This window comes from Macrobrachium rosenbergii, chromosome 1 (genome assembly GCF_040412425.1).
Source record: "Macrobrachium rosenbergii isolate ZJJX-2024 chromosome 1, ASM4041242v1, whole genome shotgun sequence".
Classification (NCBI taxonomy): Eukaryota; Metazoa; Arthropoda; class Malacostraca; order Decapoda; family Palaemonidae; genus Macrobrachium; species Macrobrachium rosenbergii.
In genome coordinates this window covers 27,279,038-27,298,991 of record NC_089741.1, presented here as the reverse complement: position 1 = coordinate 27,298,991, position 19,954 = coordinate 27,279,038, and the positions used below count along the sequence as shown (strand labels likewise).

The window sequence follows — 19,954 nt, the reverse complement described above, 5'->3', positions numbered from 1 at the left end:
GTCTGACACTATAAGTTTTAGCTCAAGTATACATTTAACTGCGCCTTCAGACTTTATATAAAGTTTTGTTAACGTACAGATTTAAACTGTGCCTTCAGAGATTATAATATTTAGCTCACGTGCATATTCAAACCCTATTTTCAAAGCTTACGATATTTAGCGAACGTACCGATTTCAACCGTATCTTTAGTGGTCATCCGATTGAGCTATAGTGCGTAGTAAATTAAAACTGAGTTTTCAAAACTTATAATATTTAGGGAACGTACCGATTTCAACTGTACCTTCAGTGGTTATAACGGTACTGGTTTATGGTACAATGAATTACAGATGGTTCATATCATATTTCCTGGCCTGAATTAGCTAACCAGGTAACAAGTAAATATACTGGTTACTTATGTGAATGAATTAATTAGATAATGGGTATCAATGATTTTAAACTGTGAAAATTTACCATTATGGTTCGGATAATTATTACTGAGTTCACAAATATTTTACTTAATATGAATTGGATAAAAGAATTTTACGAGGTAGACATTATTTTTATTTCCTGTATTTTTTTTTTTTATCAAAATATCTTTCGCATTCATCCCCCTGAACCTAACCGAGCTCTTAATGTCTCTCTCTCTCTCTCTCTCTCTCTCTCTCTCTCTCTCTCTCTCTCTCTCTCATACAAGATACCACGTTTTGGCAAATGACGTCATTTTGGTTTATTATTATCATTATTATTGTTATTATTATTATTATTGAAAGAGCTTAAGGTGGGGAGAAGAAGCTGTGTAGAGAGCTGCAGACAGTATGCCTTGCATGGCGTACAGTAGACGTTATTGAAGTATTCACTATAGTCCCCTCGCCCCCAGCTGCATAGATCTCCCATTTCCTATTTATTTGTTCCTTTAGGTCTGTCCCAGTTTGCTGTCCACCTTCTTTAACTTGAGTCTTGCATCAGTGTTCAGCCTCAAACGAAAGTTATTATACAACAATCTGAAGAATATCCAGTCAAACTGGCTACTGAGCCCAGTTAAACCAGTTACCAGATTATTTTAACTATATGGTAAATACAGGTCGTTACACAATAGCTTAAGTCCTCTTGGGGGTTGGGGTGGGGGTTAGTGTTTGAGGTTCATTGCAGCGTCCCTTTGGCCCATAGCTGCAACCCATTTCATTCCTTTTACTCTACCTCCATTCATATTATCTTTCTTCCATCTTGCTATCCACCCTCTCCTAATAATTGTTTCTGCAAGGTTTTCCTCCTGTTACCCTTTTCAAACCACCTTTACTTTCAATTTCCCTTTCAGCGGAGAATGACCTCATAGGTTCCAGTGCTTGGCCTTTGGACTGAATTTTTACAATGTCAGTTCCAATTCCAGCGTTAGGTTAGGTTAAGATGGATCCGATGAAGTGCCCTGTTTGGTGATGTTAAAGAGGGTATTCCGGTTTTTACGTAATCTGCTTGACTGATTGTAGACAAATTATACTACCCTCTATTATAATTAATTTTATTTTCCCGGGGCTATTGTTAATTCATGTTCCTACTTATTATATTTTCTTTATTTACTGTATTTTCATAGATCCAGTATCTTAAAATAATCAGTTACAGGAGTTGGGTATATGTATTATTTTTTATTATTTTTGCAGGTGTTTTTGAGATGGAAAGGAACAAGTAAGCCTGTTCATTTTGTTCGAGCAAATCAAGAAAAGTTGCAAATCTTGCTGAACATTGTTATGGTCACTCGGAAACAAAGGTAAGATAAATCACATTTAATTTTGTTAATTTTAATGTTTGCATATAAACCAGGGCTAATGTTTTTAATTTTTATTTAAAACGGGGCCATGTTTTTATTTAGACCCATCAGGTCGTGAACAGGATACAGTATAGGCAATAGGTATATTTAAACAATTACGAATTATTTTTCCTTGCATTCATTTACATATAATGATCAAAGAATTAATTTTTGTAGGTAGATATCGCATTTCATATTAATATTGATGTTAATATCATATTCCAAATCATGGTCGCATTACGTTGACATGGCTCACAAACACGTTTTCAAGTATGAAGCTGCACCATAGATTAGGATAACTTTGGATTTATCTCTGGAACTTGCTGTTGTCATTTTTTTGAGCTGTTAAGAGGGTTCATGTTGCCGAAGGCACATGCAAAATGTTACGCAAGTGATCGTTTTTTGGTATTAACCAATTATTTTATGGTATTTTACTTAAACTTTTATTTGATTTTGGAGTTTTAAGTCTCTTGAACATCATTATTACGAAACTGGTGCTCATGTCTACCGCGAATTTAGTGTTACCGAGATATTTACCGTCTGTAATGTATTACCATTCATTCCTGTGGAGTCCATGAGCATTATATTTAACTTCACAGCGAAGGAAATAAACGTCAGAAACGTTCAAAGCTTACGTTTAAAACATCGTAAAACTGGATACTATTACCGCGCCCCTCTGGTTCGGTAACTATCAGTTTACCTGCAAAATGGGCGCCATGTAAGTACCAGCCCCCAGGGAATGAATATAAAAACTTAAACAAAAGACTGTCAATGTCATAAACACAAACTAAAGGCATAAACATCAAACAAAAACATAAGCAAAAGGCGGTAAACATTACGATCAACGACTGGCGGGAACCAGGCCACGGTAGCAGTTTTCAGTTTTACCCGCGAGAAAATGATAGTTTAAATTATAAAATGTAAAACTGAATGATACTACCGCGGCCTTGGTTCTCGCCAGTTGGCGTCTGTAATATTTACCGCATTTTGCGTATGAATTTGTTTGTTTAAACCTTTTGTTTGTGATTATATTTACTGTCTTTTGTTTGATTTTACGTTCATCCCCAAGGTGTTGGTACTATACATGACACCAATTCTGCACATAACTGATAGTTGCCGAACCAGAGGCGCGGTGGTAGTCTTCAGTTTTACCCAAAACACGACATTAAAACATAGGAAAACTGAATATTTTCAAGTCCAAAACGTGATAACGGTTTAAGACAAAAATTTTACCCGTTTTTATTTTCTTGTTTTTGTAACTTGAGCATGATCGTGATCAGGCTTGACTGGAGCATAGTTCGTCAAAATTTATCTTTCTGTCTGGTAAATTGAATCACAAAATTTAGTTTTCTCTCCGGTAAATTGAATCATAGAAACTATAATATTAAATTTAGTATTGTATATAGAAAGTGTAGTACAGCGGAAAACTAAAGTCAGTTTTATCAGATTTACTAAGATATTATTATTATTATTATTATTATTATTATTTATTATTATTATTATTATTATTATTATTATTATTATTATTATTATTATTTATTTGGTACTTTACTAACATGTTTTGTTTGACTGCCATTTGAAATATTTGTAATAATCATCAGAATAGGATAAATAAGTTACTGATTTGCTATATTCACGTGATGAATAATAGTCATAATTGGATGAATAAGTTACTGATTTGCTGTACTTATATGCGATATATACCAATTGTAATCAACTTATCATTATTTGTTTCACGATTTAGATTTTATTTCCTTTATATATCGCAAATTGTAAACTAAAATAAATCTACTCTTGACTTGAAGTAATATTTTTGCTCAAACTGTTAGTTATTTGTTTAGTTGCCTTTGTTTTATGCAGAAGTTTTGCATTATTAGACAGAGTAAAATTCATTTCTGACTTTTAATATCTGGGTATAGACTGCATTTTATGTCTATTTAAAACTTGTGATATTTGCATAAATATGTGGTGTTATATTAACTTGAGTAGGTTTACCAACTCTAACTGATGGTCCTTTGGTTTGACGGTTTCGTGATAATGAAAGTTTTGCTTGATTGCATAATAAAAAAAAATCTTTGCACTGTATATTGTGTTCCAGATTGAATTCTTCGTTTTTCGTAATCATTTGTTTAATAATCTTGGAGGCATCGCTAGACTTAGTATGAATCTCAAGTAAAGCGTGAATTTATCCCATGAAGGCAGCTGCACGCTCTCAGGTTAGCCATGCTGTAGCTAGGGGACCTTGTGTAAAAGAAGCAATGTTGGTGAGGGAGGAGAAAGTCATTGAAAGTCACATTTCCCTGAGCAAACAGCTTCGGTCCAGGGTTACTACTCAAGGGAAATGTACACGCTTGACAGACGTCAGTCAACTCGAAACTTGACCCGCTGTCTCCTCATCCTAACAGTGACACCAAAAATCTGATCTGGAGGACAGGGTGTCATAGCAGACCACCAAATTAGTTCTACTTAATCGTAGTAGTTTGTGTATAAGATCGCTGCCAAGGACCTATCGTAACCTTAGTTAAAGTTGTTAAAGGCATAACGTCCTCAGTGTGAGAAAGAACATACGTAGGTTTACTAAAGATCAGGTGTGGATTGAATGATCCATTTGCATTTGGTTGGAAAAGTTCAAAAGCAATTTAACACTGAGGCTCCTGTATGGCTGAGCGTGTGTACCAAGACAAGTGTTGAAAACTGACAAGACACTTGAGGAAACATTTGAAGAGTGTAGCTAACATCCACTTGTCCCTTACAGCAGACATTTGAAATATCCTGTGAAATTATTTTGAAGGAATCTCGAAGGCCATACATTATGCGTGAAAGGGGACTTAATGACCAAATGTGAATAGTGATTAAATGAAGTCATCTAGATTCCGGTGAGAAATATTTCAGTAGTTATTAAAAGGTTAAGCTCTAGGCAATGCACAATATGTTATTTTTTTTTTCTTATGGAACCCGTGGTATCAAATTAGGAAGGCAGACACTCTGCAGATCGTTAGACTGGAAACGACAAATGTATAAACAAATAACGACAAGTAGAAATATATAAATGAATTGGAATGAATGAAACCCCAATACAGTTCTCCCTGTATTTTGATAATTTACTTACATTCTTATTTATTAATTTTTTGATTTATCTGTTTTTATAATAAGTGATCTCTTTCTGTATTTACCATTGCCTTCTGTTACTTCTTTCGAATGAACACCATATTTTTTGGAAATTTGAATTTTAAGTCAATGGACCCATTTGGTGGGCTTGTTTCATATGAATAGGGTTCATCTTAATAATAATAATAATAATAATAATAATAATAATAATAATAATAATAATAATAATGTCTGTACAGCTGTTTGTAGTATGGCGTAAGGACGGTTGCATCGGCTCCCCATGTGCTATGTGGGGGGGGGGGAACAAGAGTTTTCTGAACCTAATTAGTAGTTTTCCATTGAAGCAGACTGGTCAATTTCCAGAACTGTTATTTTCTCTTGAAAAATTATGTTTTAGAATAATCAGTGCAGTGTTCATGTTCTTGTATATCTTAGGGATTATTAGGCCCACTTGTGACGGCTACATATTTTAGAAAAGTAAGACATTAAGAACATCACAAATAACTGCTTTCGTGCAGACACGTTTTTCTCAGACTCTGTACAGTTTGGCAGGTGAATTATATAACGTCGATCGTTTAACCGCCGTTAGTCCTCGTAGGGGCGCATTGCCGTCAGTGCACAACGTGCGGGGCACTGTAGGGTATCACTTAAGGTTCTTTGCAGCGTGCCTTCGGCCCCAACCCCTTTCGTTCCTTTTACTGTACCTCCTTTCATATTCTATTTCTTCTATCTTACTTTCCACCTTCTCCTAACAGTAGTGCAACTGCGAGGGTTTCCTCCTGCGACACCTTTCAAACCTTTTACTCTTAGTTTCCGTTTCAGCGCTGAATGACCTCATTGGTCCCAGTGCTTGGCCTTTGGCCTAACTAATAGATTCAATTCAATTGAACTGCTGTTAGCCTTGGAGGGAAGTTGTATGATTTGCCTTGATAATTTCCTTTTTACTAATTTTGTTTGTTCGTGGACTGTGCTTTTCAATTTTTTTTTTTTTTTTTTTATTCTTTTGACAGGTGTGGAACTCAAGTCACTTTTCACGGCGCTTTTTGAAAGATTTCTGCGACAAGTGGCCCTTGGTTTCAAATAGATGTTAGTCACCCAAAATCTCCAGTCTGCAGTTAGCTGTAAGTGCTCTAGAATTTCGCATATTTTTTTATTTTTTTTTTAATTTTTTTTGGGGGGGTGGGCGCTGGATAATGGAATGCGAGGTCTTACCTCTGATTAGCGTACAATGCGTAACAAATTCATGAACACTGATTATTTTCAGTTGCATTGAAAAAGCAAGGATTTTTCGATGAGCTTTCTTTGATACTTTTATTAAAACTGATTCTTAATGAACCACTTGACCGTAATCACTGAAATAGAAACACTTTCAACCTTGAGTTGAAGTAAACAAAGTTAGTAGTTCTTGAGGACATAAGTCATGAATTTAGTTTTATTTTACCACATATAAGATTACCCTAAGTAATCAGTGACCATTTCGTTGTACCATTTAATATTAGATTCGATATATCGGTTAAAGTTTGCAGCTGTTCATGCTCTATTTATATTTGAGACTTAATTTAGTTTAGTGACCTTGAATGCTTTTTTTTTTAAAGAGGTCTTGACGGGCTGCTCTGAGAACAAGAGCCCGTGCTGGCGAGTTGCTTGCTAAATCAAAGGGGAAAAAGTGTCTTTTCGACAGATTGTTCACTTAACATACAAGACGATTACATACAGTACATGACTTGCAAAACAAATTGCATCCTGAAATGCCTTGCGAGAATGTTAAAAAAAATGTACAAGTCTTTTAATAATGTTGTGGCTAGATATTTTTATTTTGGTTATTCACTGTGTCCAGTGTCATAATGTTCGAATAGATTATTTTGTGTATTTGAAGTACGTTCAGTTTCCTGTTCAAATCCTATAATAAGAACTTCCATTTAGATTTTCGACACTAGTATTTGTAACAATTTTTCAAGAACTGATTGCAGTGCGGCAAAGAGCACTTATTTCAGATTTAAATTTTAGAGTAGTCCCAATTGCCAACAGTTCTTAACGTTAAAACACTAAAAAAAAAAAAAAATTTTTTTTATTATTACTTTGACAGATTAATATAATTTAGGAGCATATTTAAGGCCAAATTTAGGAATATACTTAAGGCCAGTTAAAAATAATGCACCATAAAAAAGCTAGTGTGGACTAGAGGCTCAATTTTAATTCTTCATTCCTTTTGTTTGTCCATTAATTTATTTTCTTTCGTTATTCATTTTTCATCAACACATAATGATCAGCAATAATTTTTGAGAACAGCTTGAAAATGACAGAACTAATGTAGCCTTAAAATCTCCATTCTCATTGAATGCAGTTTTATATTTATTAAACATAAAATCCCCATATTTTGTGTTTCAAATCCTCGACACTCAATACTGTAGCTGTTAGGAAAGATGAAGCAGGATCTATTAAGAAATAATTTATTTCAAAATCAGCCAAGTATAATATAAGGGGGAAGGACTACAACATTCTACTTTTAATTTCTTAGTAATGTACAGTTAGGGATGACTTAAATCCAATTAAGAAATATACACCGAAATGTTTATTAAAAACTCATTAATTTTAGTTTACATAATACGTGACATATTGTACAGCGTAAGATTACCGCCTGGTACATTCGTAAGTAAAAACCACAAAGGAACACCAAAAATCTTCATAATTGATATTATATGCGTTTCATTCGGGGGTTCATAAGAACACTGAATATAATATGATAATAATTCATGAAAGTTGTTTTCTTAATTCACCTCGTATAGAAAGAACAAAAACGCACACAGTATGCGTATATATTGAAACTCTGTTAAGTTTTACATAAATATTTACAATTATATCACAATCTGTCGATAAAGGCAGATTCACTTAGCATATGCCTGGAAGTTCAGCAAAAAGTCACATCACTTCTCACGTACTGTTGCTTTTCAAGCGAGAGCCTTTCTTTCGCTGGCGCCAGCTCTTCTTTCTGGACTTTCTGCGACTTCCGCGCCGCTTGCGGGCCGTCTCGTGCTTGAAGACAATATTGGAGGCGTCCGAGGCCAGCACTGGATACCGGGAAGTCGAGTGTATGTGAGTAGCCACGTAGCCGGGGACGCGCCCTTCCCGAATCAGCTGGTCGCTCTCCGTGGAGGACCAGGTGTGGGTCCCGGGCCGGTTGCTGAGGATCAGGGCTGCCTCTCTCTCCCAAGCCTGGGCGACCGCCCGTTCCTCCAGCTCCTTCAGGACCTGCTTCCTAGCCCGCGAGACTCGCTCGCCGTACATGATCACCAGGTGAGCTGTGTGGGTCGACATGCGGATCTCGTGGCCGCGCTCCGTCTCATTGTTAGACACCTGGAATATGCCGGAGAGCCGTCGCAGCTGCTGCAGGTCTTCGAGTGCCCGTTCCTGGGTATCTTTAATAAAATAGAATGTGTCAAGGCCTCCGTGGGTAGCGCTAACATCTAGGATTATGGAATTGTTAAGGACAGTTCGAATGACGTCACCGATGACGACAGAGTCTTCTTCTCCGATGGCGGTCACGAGAACCCGTCCCTTCACGTTGGAGACCAAGACCCCTGGCCCAAATATGGATGCCTGGCGGGATATCGGAACTCCATTCCAGGTGGCAGTCGGCCTCTGGATGTGGGACTGTGAGAAGAAGCTCAGCTCATGGAGGTGCTTGATTCCGGCATTGTACTGACAGCACAGGCCACTGATGACCTCAGAGGCTCCCAGGTTCTCCACAGAAATGACGGGCTTTGCTTTGACCATCGTGTTTTCATGGTATTCTGAACCAAGCACACGGTTCAGCTCGATTCCATACAGTTCAAGCCAGTCTGAGACATCTGTTGAAAGGAAAACAAATCCATGAATATATGTTGGTATGACATTTTTAGTATAACTTATACTTCATTTGTTAGCTGCAAAATTTAGTTACAGCATATCCACAAACAATTTGATACCTTAACATTTTGACACTAAAATTGTATTATTTTCTGAATACAAACTTGGATGAAAAATGAGTAAGTAGCAGATTTCTTGTCTAAGCTATTTTCAAATTTCAGATAATTAATAAACTTTTGAATGTGTTAGGACAGGCAAATGGAAAAAAAAAAACATTCCCGGCATTCTGGGTGTTATTTCAAAATACAAACACATTCCATTATATGTTTGCACGTGTTTAAGGCAAGGAGTTTTAAAGCTTGTGTTTGCAGTGTTAAGTCACAATCTTCAGGTGACATTTGAAAATATTTTTCTTGTCTGAAGGTTACTTTAAAAAATCTTGTTTTTAATATGGAACTGTGAAAATAGGTAATTAGTTCTGAAACATATCATTACATTCTCTCCATTCTATTTATGGACATTATACTTTAAAAAGTACTGTGATAATAGCAGATTGTTTAACATAGGATATTCAAAACTGCTTAAACTAATCCGTTTATGAATGTTTAAAATAAGATCTTAAGAACTCACCTGTGTAATAATGCTTCATCAAACCTGATGGAAGATTGAAGGGATTATTATTCATGAATCTGTAAACAAAGACATCTGTAACTTGTCTGGTGGTTTTCGTCAAGTGGTCCCAACGTGGGGTCATCCACTGCAAAAGCTTAGGGTGATAAGCATGGCCTTCCAGTATAACAATGCCAGTCACTGGTTCCAAGAATCCACCCCAGGGTCCTACTCCAACCCACATTTCGGTACCGGCATAATCGATGAGACGGCCGAAAGGAGACCACACCTGACTCCTAATCAGAGAGCCCAGATCATCAAAGATGGCAATGGGAGTTCCATTCTGGTCTGTCGCAACAAAGAATCGGCCATCGTCTTTGTCAATGGCAATGAGATGGTTCATGTCGTCATAGAGCAAGCTCATGGTCATTCCAGAATGAGGGTTGTGTAAATGTGTGATTAAATCTGGCAAGTCAGGACGCCCGTATATGATTTGTGTGGCGTTGTTCAGGTGGTCGCGGTATACGGCTACTCGGCCAAAGTGGTCGTACCCTAGAGTGAAAGACCAGCTCTCTCCAGCATCCCAGGCAGAAACGAGCTGTCCTTTTGTGTTGTATTTGAAGTTCTCGTTGTCAATGCGAATGACAAAGCCCCTGGAGTCATATTCTACAAGCGTTGAATCAACGCTGACAACCCGATCACACTCATCATATTCCAGAGACTGCACAGATTCTCTATTGGCATGGTTGACAATGTTACCATTTTCATCGTATCTGTAATGCCAAGTGTGCGTTCCTTTGGCCTCTTGGATCTGACCATCTGCCATGTAAGTGATGTTGAGACCTTCTCGGCGACCTGCTACTTCGATCAGCCGTTCAGATATGCGGTTACGGTTGTCGTACTTCAGCTGCATCGTGTAAACAACTCTGCCCTCGAGGGTCATATCGACGTGAGCCAAGCGCCCGTAATCGTCTTGTTTACGCGTGTTGACAAACTTCTTCTTTGGATTCTGCAACATCGTCTCGAGGATGTTATTCCTGATGATGCGCAGGTCAGAAATGAGTTCGAGGACGCCTGTCTGGTTATCGAAGCGGACGTAAACTTCCTTCAGAGCGGAGTTGTTGATATCTCCTTCCATCTTTCTTAGTCTGGCCGAGCCGTCATACTGGAATTTGAGCTTCACACCGTGGAGGTTGCTCTTGGAACCGTAGCGGATGCGCATTTCTTTCATGAGACCACCGTGGTATCGGTAATCTGTCCTGACGTCGTCATGGATGTGTTTGGTTCTGGCTGTACGCATCAGCCCTGTTTCCTCGTAGTATGTGTATTCTGTGTACCCGTGGCCATAGAGCTCCGCACTTATCTCGCCATTGTCATTGTACTCGTACAGCAGTGTTCCTCCACGACCAGGGAGAGAGACGGAGAGCAGCCTTCCTCGCTCATCAAGGCGCATCTGTTTGAATAAAATATTATTAGTTGTATAGTAAAAACAATATCTGATTGTGTAGTAAAGGAGGTCATAACAATTATGCTGGGGTATACTGTACTACTTGCAACTCTATTGATATAATGTCTAAATGTGTATTCTTGAGTACTAGAACAAAATGTTAAAAGATAATTAAATAACATCTGGTAATCTCTCCCACTAAATCATGAAGGATTCACAGAGAGCTAGAGAGAGAGAGAGAGAGAGAGAGACTATTGACACCAATGACTGCAACCTTCATCTTCTGCTGAAACAAAATCTTTGTATATATATTTTTTAGAATATCATATAAAAACATTAGCGAAAAAATGTTTATTTTATCATGAATGCAATCTTAATACACGTGTAAAAAGTCATTTACCTGTATTGCAATACTATCCACAGGAAGAGCCAAGATGAGCCTGTAGAATCCCAAGGAAGTTGTGAGGTGGAGTGTGTAGGCCGATCCACGAGGCGTCACAACTTGTCGCAGTGAACCAGCATCGTCATAGACCAGGCCATAAGCGCGCCCACTTGGATGAGTCACTTTCTCAGGCTGGGAAAGAAGAGTGAGCTTTTGTGAATTTCCCATCAACAAGGGCAAATTTCAGTAAGGGCAGAAAGTAAATAGTGCTGGTAAGTAATGAAACACTTATCCCTCACCCCAACTGATACTTTCTGAGTTAGCAAGTTTACTCAAACTGAGAATAAAAGCTAGTTCAGGATAAGTTTTCACAAATTACATTTCAAAATTTCATGAAGGATGAGCACAAAAATAAAGAAGTAGACTTTGATTTGTGGAATATTTTCTGAGGATTTTTGGAGGTAGCTTATTTCTTCAACTCAAAACTAAATTAGAAATCAATAGTTCTTTACATTATAAATTGACTCCTTGTTAAATGAAAGTAAAAACTGCAGGATTAATACTCTTAAAAACTCAAACTAGACTAGAAATAAATTTAGCAACAAGTTAGTTTACAAGGTGTCAGAATATCAGGAATCACTGATCTGCAATACAGTAGATGAAAGAGAAATGAAAGAATAAAATCAACCACAGATATAAGACCACTGTATCCCATTTACAGGTAGAGTGGAGAGCATCATGGTACTTGTAGAAGAAAGCACGCTCATACCTCTCTAAAGCAATAAAGAAACCATAAAGCCATAAGGGAAAATTGCTGTTTTTCAAAAGTTTACACTATTTTACTAATTTCAGAAAACAAGCTCATTTGGTACCACATCATGAACACGGTAAGAAGACTAGAAGCTAAGATTTGTTTTCTCACCAACACACTGCACTACTGGTTAGCGCTACACAATGGACAATGGCTGTCAGAAGAAACCAGGTGCGAAAAGGTACAGTACTTTTCTATATTAAACAGGTTGGGAAAACCAGGAATGGGTGTTAGTGCAAGTATGAGGCAAGCTGAGAAAAGACACTGCCCATCAGTATGTGTGTGAGTGCATTAACTGAATTAAAATAATTTTATGCACAACCTTTCTGATTCCTGTAGACATGCGGGTTGAGAAAGACTCACTTCCTGCCATATCTAAATTAAGAGTGCAAAAGTGTAAGACACTGTAATCAAAGCCCATATTCTTTCAGCATGTAAATTCACTGCACAAGGTACACACAGCTCTCTCTACCACTGAGCGGAGGATGCTTGTAGGAAAAAGCATTCACACTGTCTTTGAGCGATCAGTTTTCAGGAGAGAATGGAAATGGCTCTTAAGCAAGCATTAGTTTGTATCAGTCACACAAGCACGGCAAAAACCATCCTCACACAAGCAAAAAAATTTCTCACGAATGTGTCAAACACACGAGAAAAGAATTCAATGTACATTTTTGGAAAGTTAAGAAAATTATGGTCTGGCTTCTGAATGGCCTCTGTAAGACAAGTTTCTTAGCAACTGCCTCTTCTACAGTGTCCATAAATATTATCTCTACAGCAATGCCTATTGTCACCGAGTTAGAATTTTAGTCCAAAGGCCTTGAAGATCAAAAATACCTTTCATTGCTTGTATTCAAATCAGCTGCCATGTAGACTTCAAGCAAGACAATAAAAATAAAAATAAAAATAAAAATAAAAAGCATTTAATAATCTAACAAAAGAAGAGCAGAACATCCAATATTCGTCTACAGTAACGAAGTTGACAATGGATCAACCACAACAATGAAATTCAGAGGGTCTAAAAGCATTATCTATATACTTTAGATTCTGCTTTGAATGAGGAAGTCAGCAAGATAAACAGCCAGCACAAATATGCTAGGCAAAATGCCTGTAGCGCAGAATTTCCATGGCAATGAAAATCAGAGAACACAGAAGTAAAGAGGAGGATATCCTGATAATCTATTATGCAGCTTTTGCTCCCTAATAAACATATTCTACACCATCTAAGAGAATAAAAAATTAACACAAAAAAAGGAAAGTTTGCCCCCCTTCAATGAAGAAACTCACACCCTTGACTGTTACAGGCCTTGGTACAAGGGCTACAACACAGCAATGAGGTTGTTCTTACTGGCTTCTATTGAGTTTTCCAGAAGTAATTACGATCTGTTTTCTATAACCTTTTACCATCATCAACAAATAAACCTACTGTACTCATAAAACACTGAGCTGAAATGCTGTGAAATACTTACCTTTGTCAGTTTCTCTCTGTAATCATAGTTGACTGTTGTACCATCAGCATAGGTAACAGACTCCATGCGCAGGTAAATGTCATACTTGTACTCTTCTGAATGGTCACCACGAACCCAGCTGGTAATGTGGCCCCAGTGATCATAGGTGACATTGCTTGGCACCAAGGGTGGCACCGGTACCCACTGGACAGGCCTTCCGAAGTGATCGTAAGTAATGTTCACCATGACTTGACCTGACACAGACAGCAACACTTCTGATGAGGATGCACGATCATAGGTCAGGGTAAGTAATTCTGCTCCATTCACTCGCAGTGTTCCTGACACCTGCAACAAGGAAAGTAGTGAATTAACCTACTGAACAAGTGATCTTGAATCCCAAAAGAACTAATTTTTTCAAGCAGCACAAAGTCTCTTTAAATACCGATCCACCAGACAGGTACTGTACCTTCAGATTAGCTCCTCCGTCATATGTAGATGCAGGGGAATAACTCCATTCATAGCGGTTAACAAGGTTGTCACTGATGTGTGTCTGTTGGCGAGACAGAATTGGGAACATCTCAGCTGCTGTGGGATTATTGGATTCAAGTACACGATAGGCAGTCTTCTCCAAAGATATTTCGTGGTTCCAAGCTGTTATGATGCGCAGCTGACCATCACCATCGAGATCAGATACAGCTTCAATAGCTCCTGTAAATATGAAATACAGATATAGCAATGTGACTTCATATCATTTACAACCATACACTTTATGGTCTACACCCTATAGCTTTTCTAGACACTGTCATGTGAGAGTTATTAGTGGTTAATAATCTCAAAGCAGAAGAATTTGATGGAGAATGTAAGGGCAAAATTCCTAATGAATACTATAATTGAATTCATCTCACCTGAATCATGACTCAAGACATTTCCTCTAACTCGGGTTGTGACAAGATCTTTGCCATCCCGAGTCACGGTGATCTTGGCTCCCCGCACACTCAAGTCGAAGCTCAGCTGGATGATCTGTCCCGTTGGAAGGACAGCCTGCACCAAGCGGCCTTGATCATCATACTCGTAACTGTATGTTCTGCCCAGAGCCTCAATCTTGGACCGCATCAGTCCCCTGTTTCCGTGATAACGGAAGGTGATGTTGTATCCGTCTGGGGTCACTAGTTCCTTCAGCAACTTGTTCATGTTCAGGCTGACCATGATGCGCTGTTTCTGTGGGTTGTCAATGGCCTTGACAGCACCAGAGTGGTTCCTGATGAGCTGAATCGTATTACTAGCCGCGTCGGTGACAGCCAGCAGCTTCCCTGTGCTGGAGCTGTCTGTGTACTGGAACGTGTAGATGGTCTGTCCCGTCACGAGGTTCTTGGTGGTCACGTGCTGTCCGAAGCGGTTGAAGACGTACACTTCGTGAGTGTCTGGAGAGAAGATCTCGTATTCTTTCCGCTCGTCGTTGAGTTCTGGCAGCAGCGACTGCACAGACCTGACTCTGTAGCCTGCCTGGTCGCTGATGTGTAGCACGCCATCAGGGGTCACGGCAATGGACGATATGGAGGAGAAAATGGCGGACGTAGCGGAGACGTTGTCCAGCGGTTGGCAGAAGCAGGCTGGTTCCCTGCAGTTACACCTGGAATCGGCTCCAGCGAAGGTGGTGATGCGACCGTCACTTGTTATGACTCGTACGCGGTTGATTCTCTGGTTGTCACTCTCTGCCACGTATAATTCACCTGCAACAAAACAACACGAGTTGTAAATATTACCCGCTTGAGCAATAAATGCTTAATGTATGATCTGCATCCCTTGCAGATCATACAGTTGTTTAGAAAATCATCATCAAACTGATGGTCAAATAAGAGAGCTAGAACCAGTTTCTTCGAAGTACACTAGGATTCACCACGATGAGAGGAAACAGAAAAAAAAAAAAATAATCACATAACGAGTGTAGTTAGAAATAGCAGTGTCACTGTTCAAATGTTTTAATGTTCGTTAAAGACAATACAAAATACATTCTGTTAATGTTTGTACATGAGTTTATGTTGTTACTGAACTTAAAAGATATAAATGTTCATTTTTATATAAATGTCTAATGTGAAGAGTAAAAATTACCAGAATTATAGATGACATTTCTTTAGACCTATGAAATTGCTGCTTTCCTTAAATAGGACTGAATTGAATTGAATACAGAATTTAGGCCAAAGGCCAAGCACTGGGACCTATGAGGTCATTCAGTGCTGAAATGGAAACGGACAGTAAAAGGTCTGAAAGGTGTAACAGGAGGAAAACCTCAAAGCAGTTGCACTATGAACCAGTTCAAAATCCCACCACACTGATCATTATAATTAGGTGGAGAGTTTAATCACAGCAACAGCATAAAGTTATATTAGAATTATTATTGCACATATTTACAGGACCATTCCTCGGTGAAAGTTGCGTAGCTAAAATCACAAAGTCGATAAACAAATACGCTTGTCGCATTTCAACAAAAACCTAAATAAAAAAAGCCGATAACAAGTGAAGCAATAAAATCGCTGTCTGAACAGCTGATTGACAGATGACTGTTTCGACACGGGGAATTAAGATTCTGTGAGTGACGACTGTATTTTACCTTTGACATCTGAATTTGATAGAATCTAAAGACTTCATTTTCCACTTTGCTGAAATGAAAAGAAAAAGAAAATTCTTACAGCTGCAATATCCTGGCCACTGCTTGCGTTAAGATAGTTCTTCTGAGGGGAGATTTGTATCACTCCACTTGATCTCAAAACAATGCACTAAACGACCTAACGTCTTCAGATCAGTAGTCGTACAATTGGAATGACTGTGACAATAAACAAAGCGATTTTACGTAACCCTACCTTTTGTTTCTCTAGCCTAACCTACTGGCGGAAACTAAACACAAGTTAATCTTGCGTGATATTCTCATTATAAACGATATTCATGAATATGTACGTGCGTAAGTATGTACTGTACTTTTATCGTTATTATCCAGAGGATGAACACTATTCAAATGGAACAAGCCCACCAAAGGGGCCACTGACTTGAAATTCAAGCTTCCAAAGAATATTAAGGTGTTCATTCGAAAGAGGTAACAGAAGGTAATGGGAACTACGGATAAGAGATCAGTTATTAGAAAAAACAAGTAAATATCAGATAAATAAATAAAAATGTAAATAAAACATTCAAATACAAGTTGAATTGTATTAGGGTATTAATGCATTATATCTTCGCTTGAACCTCTGAAGTTCCAATTGCACGACATCTTCTGGGAGGCTGTTCCACAGCCATAAACATGTATTCTAGATGAAGAAACTGAACAAGCATACATTACAGTTGTGGAAAGAAAATAAGGTACCATTGTGCTTTCCACTCACCGTGAGGGGAAAATGCTATCGACTGAGGATTGAGCAAAAGCGCCGTGCGAGAGACATCTGGTGGGTCGTTTGGAGGGGTTGGACAGTTGAGAGATCTGCCAGTCAGTACCTGCGTGTGATAGGACGGAAAATGATTGAATTAAGTGTGATGTAAGGGCATTCACAGGTGGGATTCGTGGTGGGTGCTCTTTCGAATTTTGTTTTGTTTCCGTAAGGAATTAAACTTGGCTTTTTTGGGATCAGTCAAATTGTAAACATTATAAGTAACAGTTGCCTAGTTTGGTCATGATACGTGAATGTGGTAGCAATTATACAATTTTCAATTAATATTAACTTGACGAATCCCTCATAATCATTTAAAGCTTATCTCCCTCTACACGTAAATGCTATACTGCATAGAATGTGCATGACTAATCCATACCCTCAACTGATGACAGACGATGCCACCAAATTATTATATTTATTTGTAGTTTCCTTATACAGTAAAGAGAAGAGCATTACTCGCTACCACAAAAAATAAAAACTTCATATTCGTAAATCTTCCCATCCCTTGGCACATTCGCCCACATTTCTTCCCACTGCCTGCCAATGTCTTCCCAGTATCTGGCCGTTTCCCCCATTACCTGCACATACCTTCCCATAACCTACACATCTCTTCCCCTGATCTGTACATTTCATCCTATCACCCGCACATTTCTTCCCATTGCCTGTCAATATCTTCCCAATACCTGCCAGTTTCTTCCGGTTATCTGCCCATTTCCCCCCATTACCTTCACATTTCTTCCCATTACCTGCAGATTTCCGCAATTGACTGCCCATTTCTTCCCATTACCTACACATTTCTTCCCATTACCCGCCCATGTCTTACCATTACCCAAACATTTCTTCTCAATACCCACACATTTCTTTCCATCAACCGCCCATTTCTTCCCATTACCAGCCCATCTCTCCCCATTACCAGCCAATTTCTTCCCATCACATGCACATCTCTTCCCATCACCCTCACATCTCTTCCCATCACCCGCACATCTCTTCCCATCACCCTCACATCTCTTCCCATCACCCGCCCATGTCTTCCCATTACCCACAAATCTCTTCCCATCAACTACACAGTTCTTCCCATTACCAGCCCACCTGCTCCCGGGAACCCATCTCTTCCCATTACCTGCACGCGGCTATCCGGGGTGACCCTGAGGACGAGGTGGTCATCCAGAATGTGGAGCGAGCCGTCGAGGGGCGAAATCGCCAGCTCCGTCGGCCACCGCAGATGGAGCTGGTCCATGTTGATGGTGCCGTTGCAGGGCACCGGCGCCCAGTGAGACCGGTGGTCGTGCCCTCCGATGACCGTGTGGATGATTCCGGCGGGGCTCACCACTCGGATGTTGGTGCCATCCGCGATGTAGATGTCACCCGCCGAGGATATTGCCAGGCCTGTCGGGTCGATGAGGTTATTGGGTTAGTATTCAGAATTCTTCGTTAAACGATCCGGAATATAGAATTTAGGCCAAAGGCCAAGTGCTGGGAGCTATGAGGTCATTCAGCGCTGAAAGTGAAATTAGCAGCAAGAAGGTTTGAAAGGTGTGATGGGAGGAAAACTTCATAGTTGCACTATGTAACAATTGTTAGGAGAGTGGATAGCAAGATGGAAGAAAGAGAATATGAAAGGAAGTGCAGTGAGAGGAATGAAAGGGGTTGCAGCCAGGGGGCGAAGGGGCGCTGCAAAGAACCTTTGCACCGTGTGAGGCGCATTGAGGGCACTAACCCACTACGGGGCCTTTGTTAAGTTAGGCGTGTCTTTTTTCATGGTCAGTGAGTTTTTTGTAACTGCTTGAACGTTATTATTTTTTTTCTTTGAGATTTGGACATAGTAGATATGAACATGTGGCTGACATAAATACTGTTCAGTCCTTAAATTATTCCGAATAATATTTGTGGTTTTTCTTCTGCAATTTTTTTTTACCTAATCGAATCAATTTAATCTGAATATTTGTGGTTTTTCTGTTGCCATTTTTTTTTACCTATCGACTTAAAAACATAAAACAATCCAAATTTGCTTACTCTGATATCGTAACTAACAACAAAACTTCAAAAATTGATCTACTGACCTGCTACAACAACCAACATGAGCTCAAAATTCCTTCAAAAGGTTTTCTCTTTATTTTATAAACAAACATGACTCGAAACACCATTGTATATAACTTGGAAAACTTACCATTTAAACACTGAGCTGTTAAACTACTGTAACTACCAACATGAGCACAAAATTCCTTCAAAAAGGTTTGTTGTTATTTTTGAAAATCATGAACATGACCCAAAACATCATTGTAAATACCTTAGAAAATTTACCCTGCAAACACTGAGCAGTTAAACTACTATCAATCCAAAATGAGCACAAAATTCCTTCAAAAACTTTGTTTTCCTTAAAAAAAAAAAATTCAAAACGGCAACACAAAGGCTTAGAAAACATTTACCTTTCGGATAAGTCAACCTGGCGTGAATGGCGTGATCTCCATCGCCGCATTTATGAGGGTCCCCAGGCAGGCACCTCTGCCCGGACCCGACGACGGCGATGGTGTTGTGCAAAGGATTGAGGACGTTGTCTGTGCTCTCCAGCCGGAGGACCTGGTGGGCCTCCGGGTCGCTGACGTACACGCTTCCGTCGAGGGGAGACACGGCCACGTGGTACCGGTACGATACGCGTGTTTCGCTGGAAGTTGGAGAAAATGAATCAGTTTGAATGAAATTTGTTGAGAAACAAACGTCTATTTCTGTGGATCTGCAAATGGGCTGTGATTTTTGTTTTTTTTTGTAAGATTTGATGGAGGCAGAAAGCCAATGTTAATAATGATAACATTTATGATTTTAATTATGATGTAGATAATAAATATTATTAAACAGATTTTACTAATTAATAACGTGTATGTGTGTATATATATATATATATATATATATATATATATATATATATATATATATATATATATATATATATATTTGTCATGTTCTAGTTTGTCATGCTTTCATTTCGTGTATGTATACATACACACATATATACACACGCGCACACAGACAAACTAGGACTGTACACAGTGGCACTCAATATTCATACAGGTAATTTATGAATACTTCAAGCATATGATAAATGTCTTTT

General features: G+C 38.8%; 1 protein-coding gene across 1 annotated transcript in view; it reads right to left on the bottom strand.

Annotated features, from left to right (window-relative positions):
- Positions 1 to 7,325: 7,325 nt before the first annotated feature.
- LOC136845057 (teneurin-m-like) overlaps positions 7,326 to 19,954 on the bottom strand; it is a 98,400-nt gene continuing 85,771 nt past the window's right edge. The window contains 9 exon segments of the mRNA XM_067114900.1: positions 7,326 to 8,737; positions 9,366 to 10,797; positions 11,192 to 11,365; positions 13,451 to 13,774; positions 13,896 to 14,137; positions 14,335 to 15,159; positions 16,804 to 16,912; positions 17,969 to 18,234; positions 19,275 to 19,510. Coding sequence (XP_066971001.1) covers positions 7,821 to 8,737; positions 9,366 to 10,797; positions 11,192 to 11,365; positions 13,451 to 13,774; positions 13,896 to 14,137; positions 14,335 to 15,159; positions 16,804 to 16,912; positions 17,969 to 18,234; positions 19,275 to 19,510 — 4,525 coding nt within the window. The 3' untranslated portion in view covers positions 7,326 to 7,820.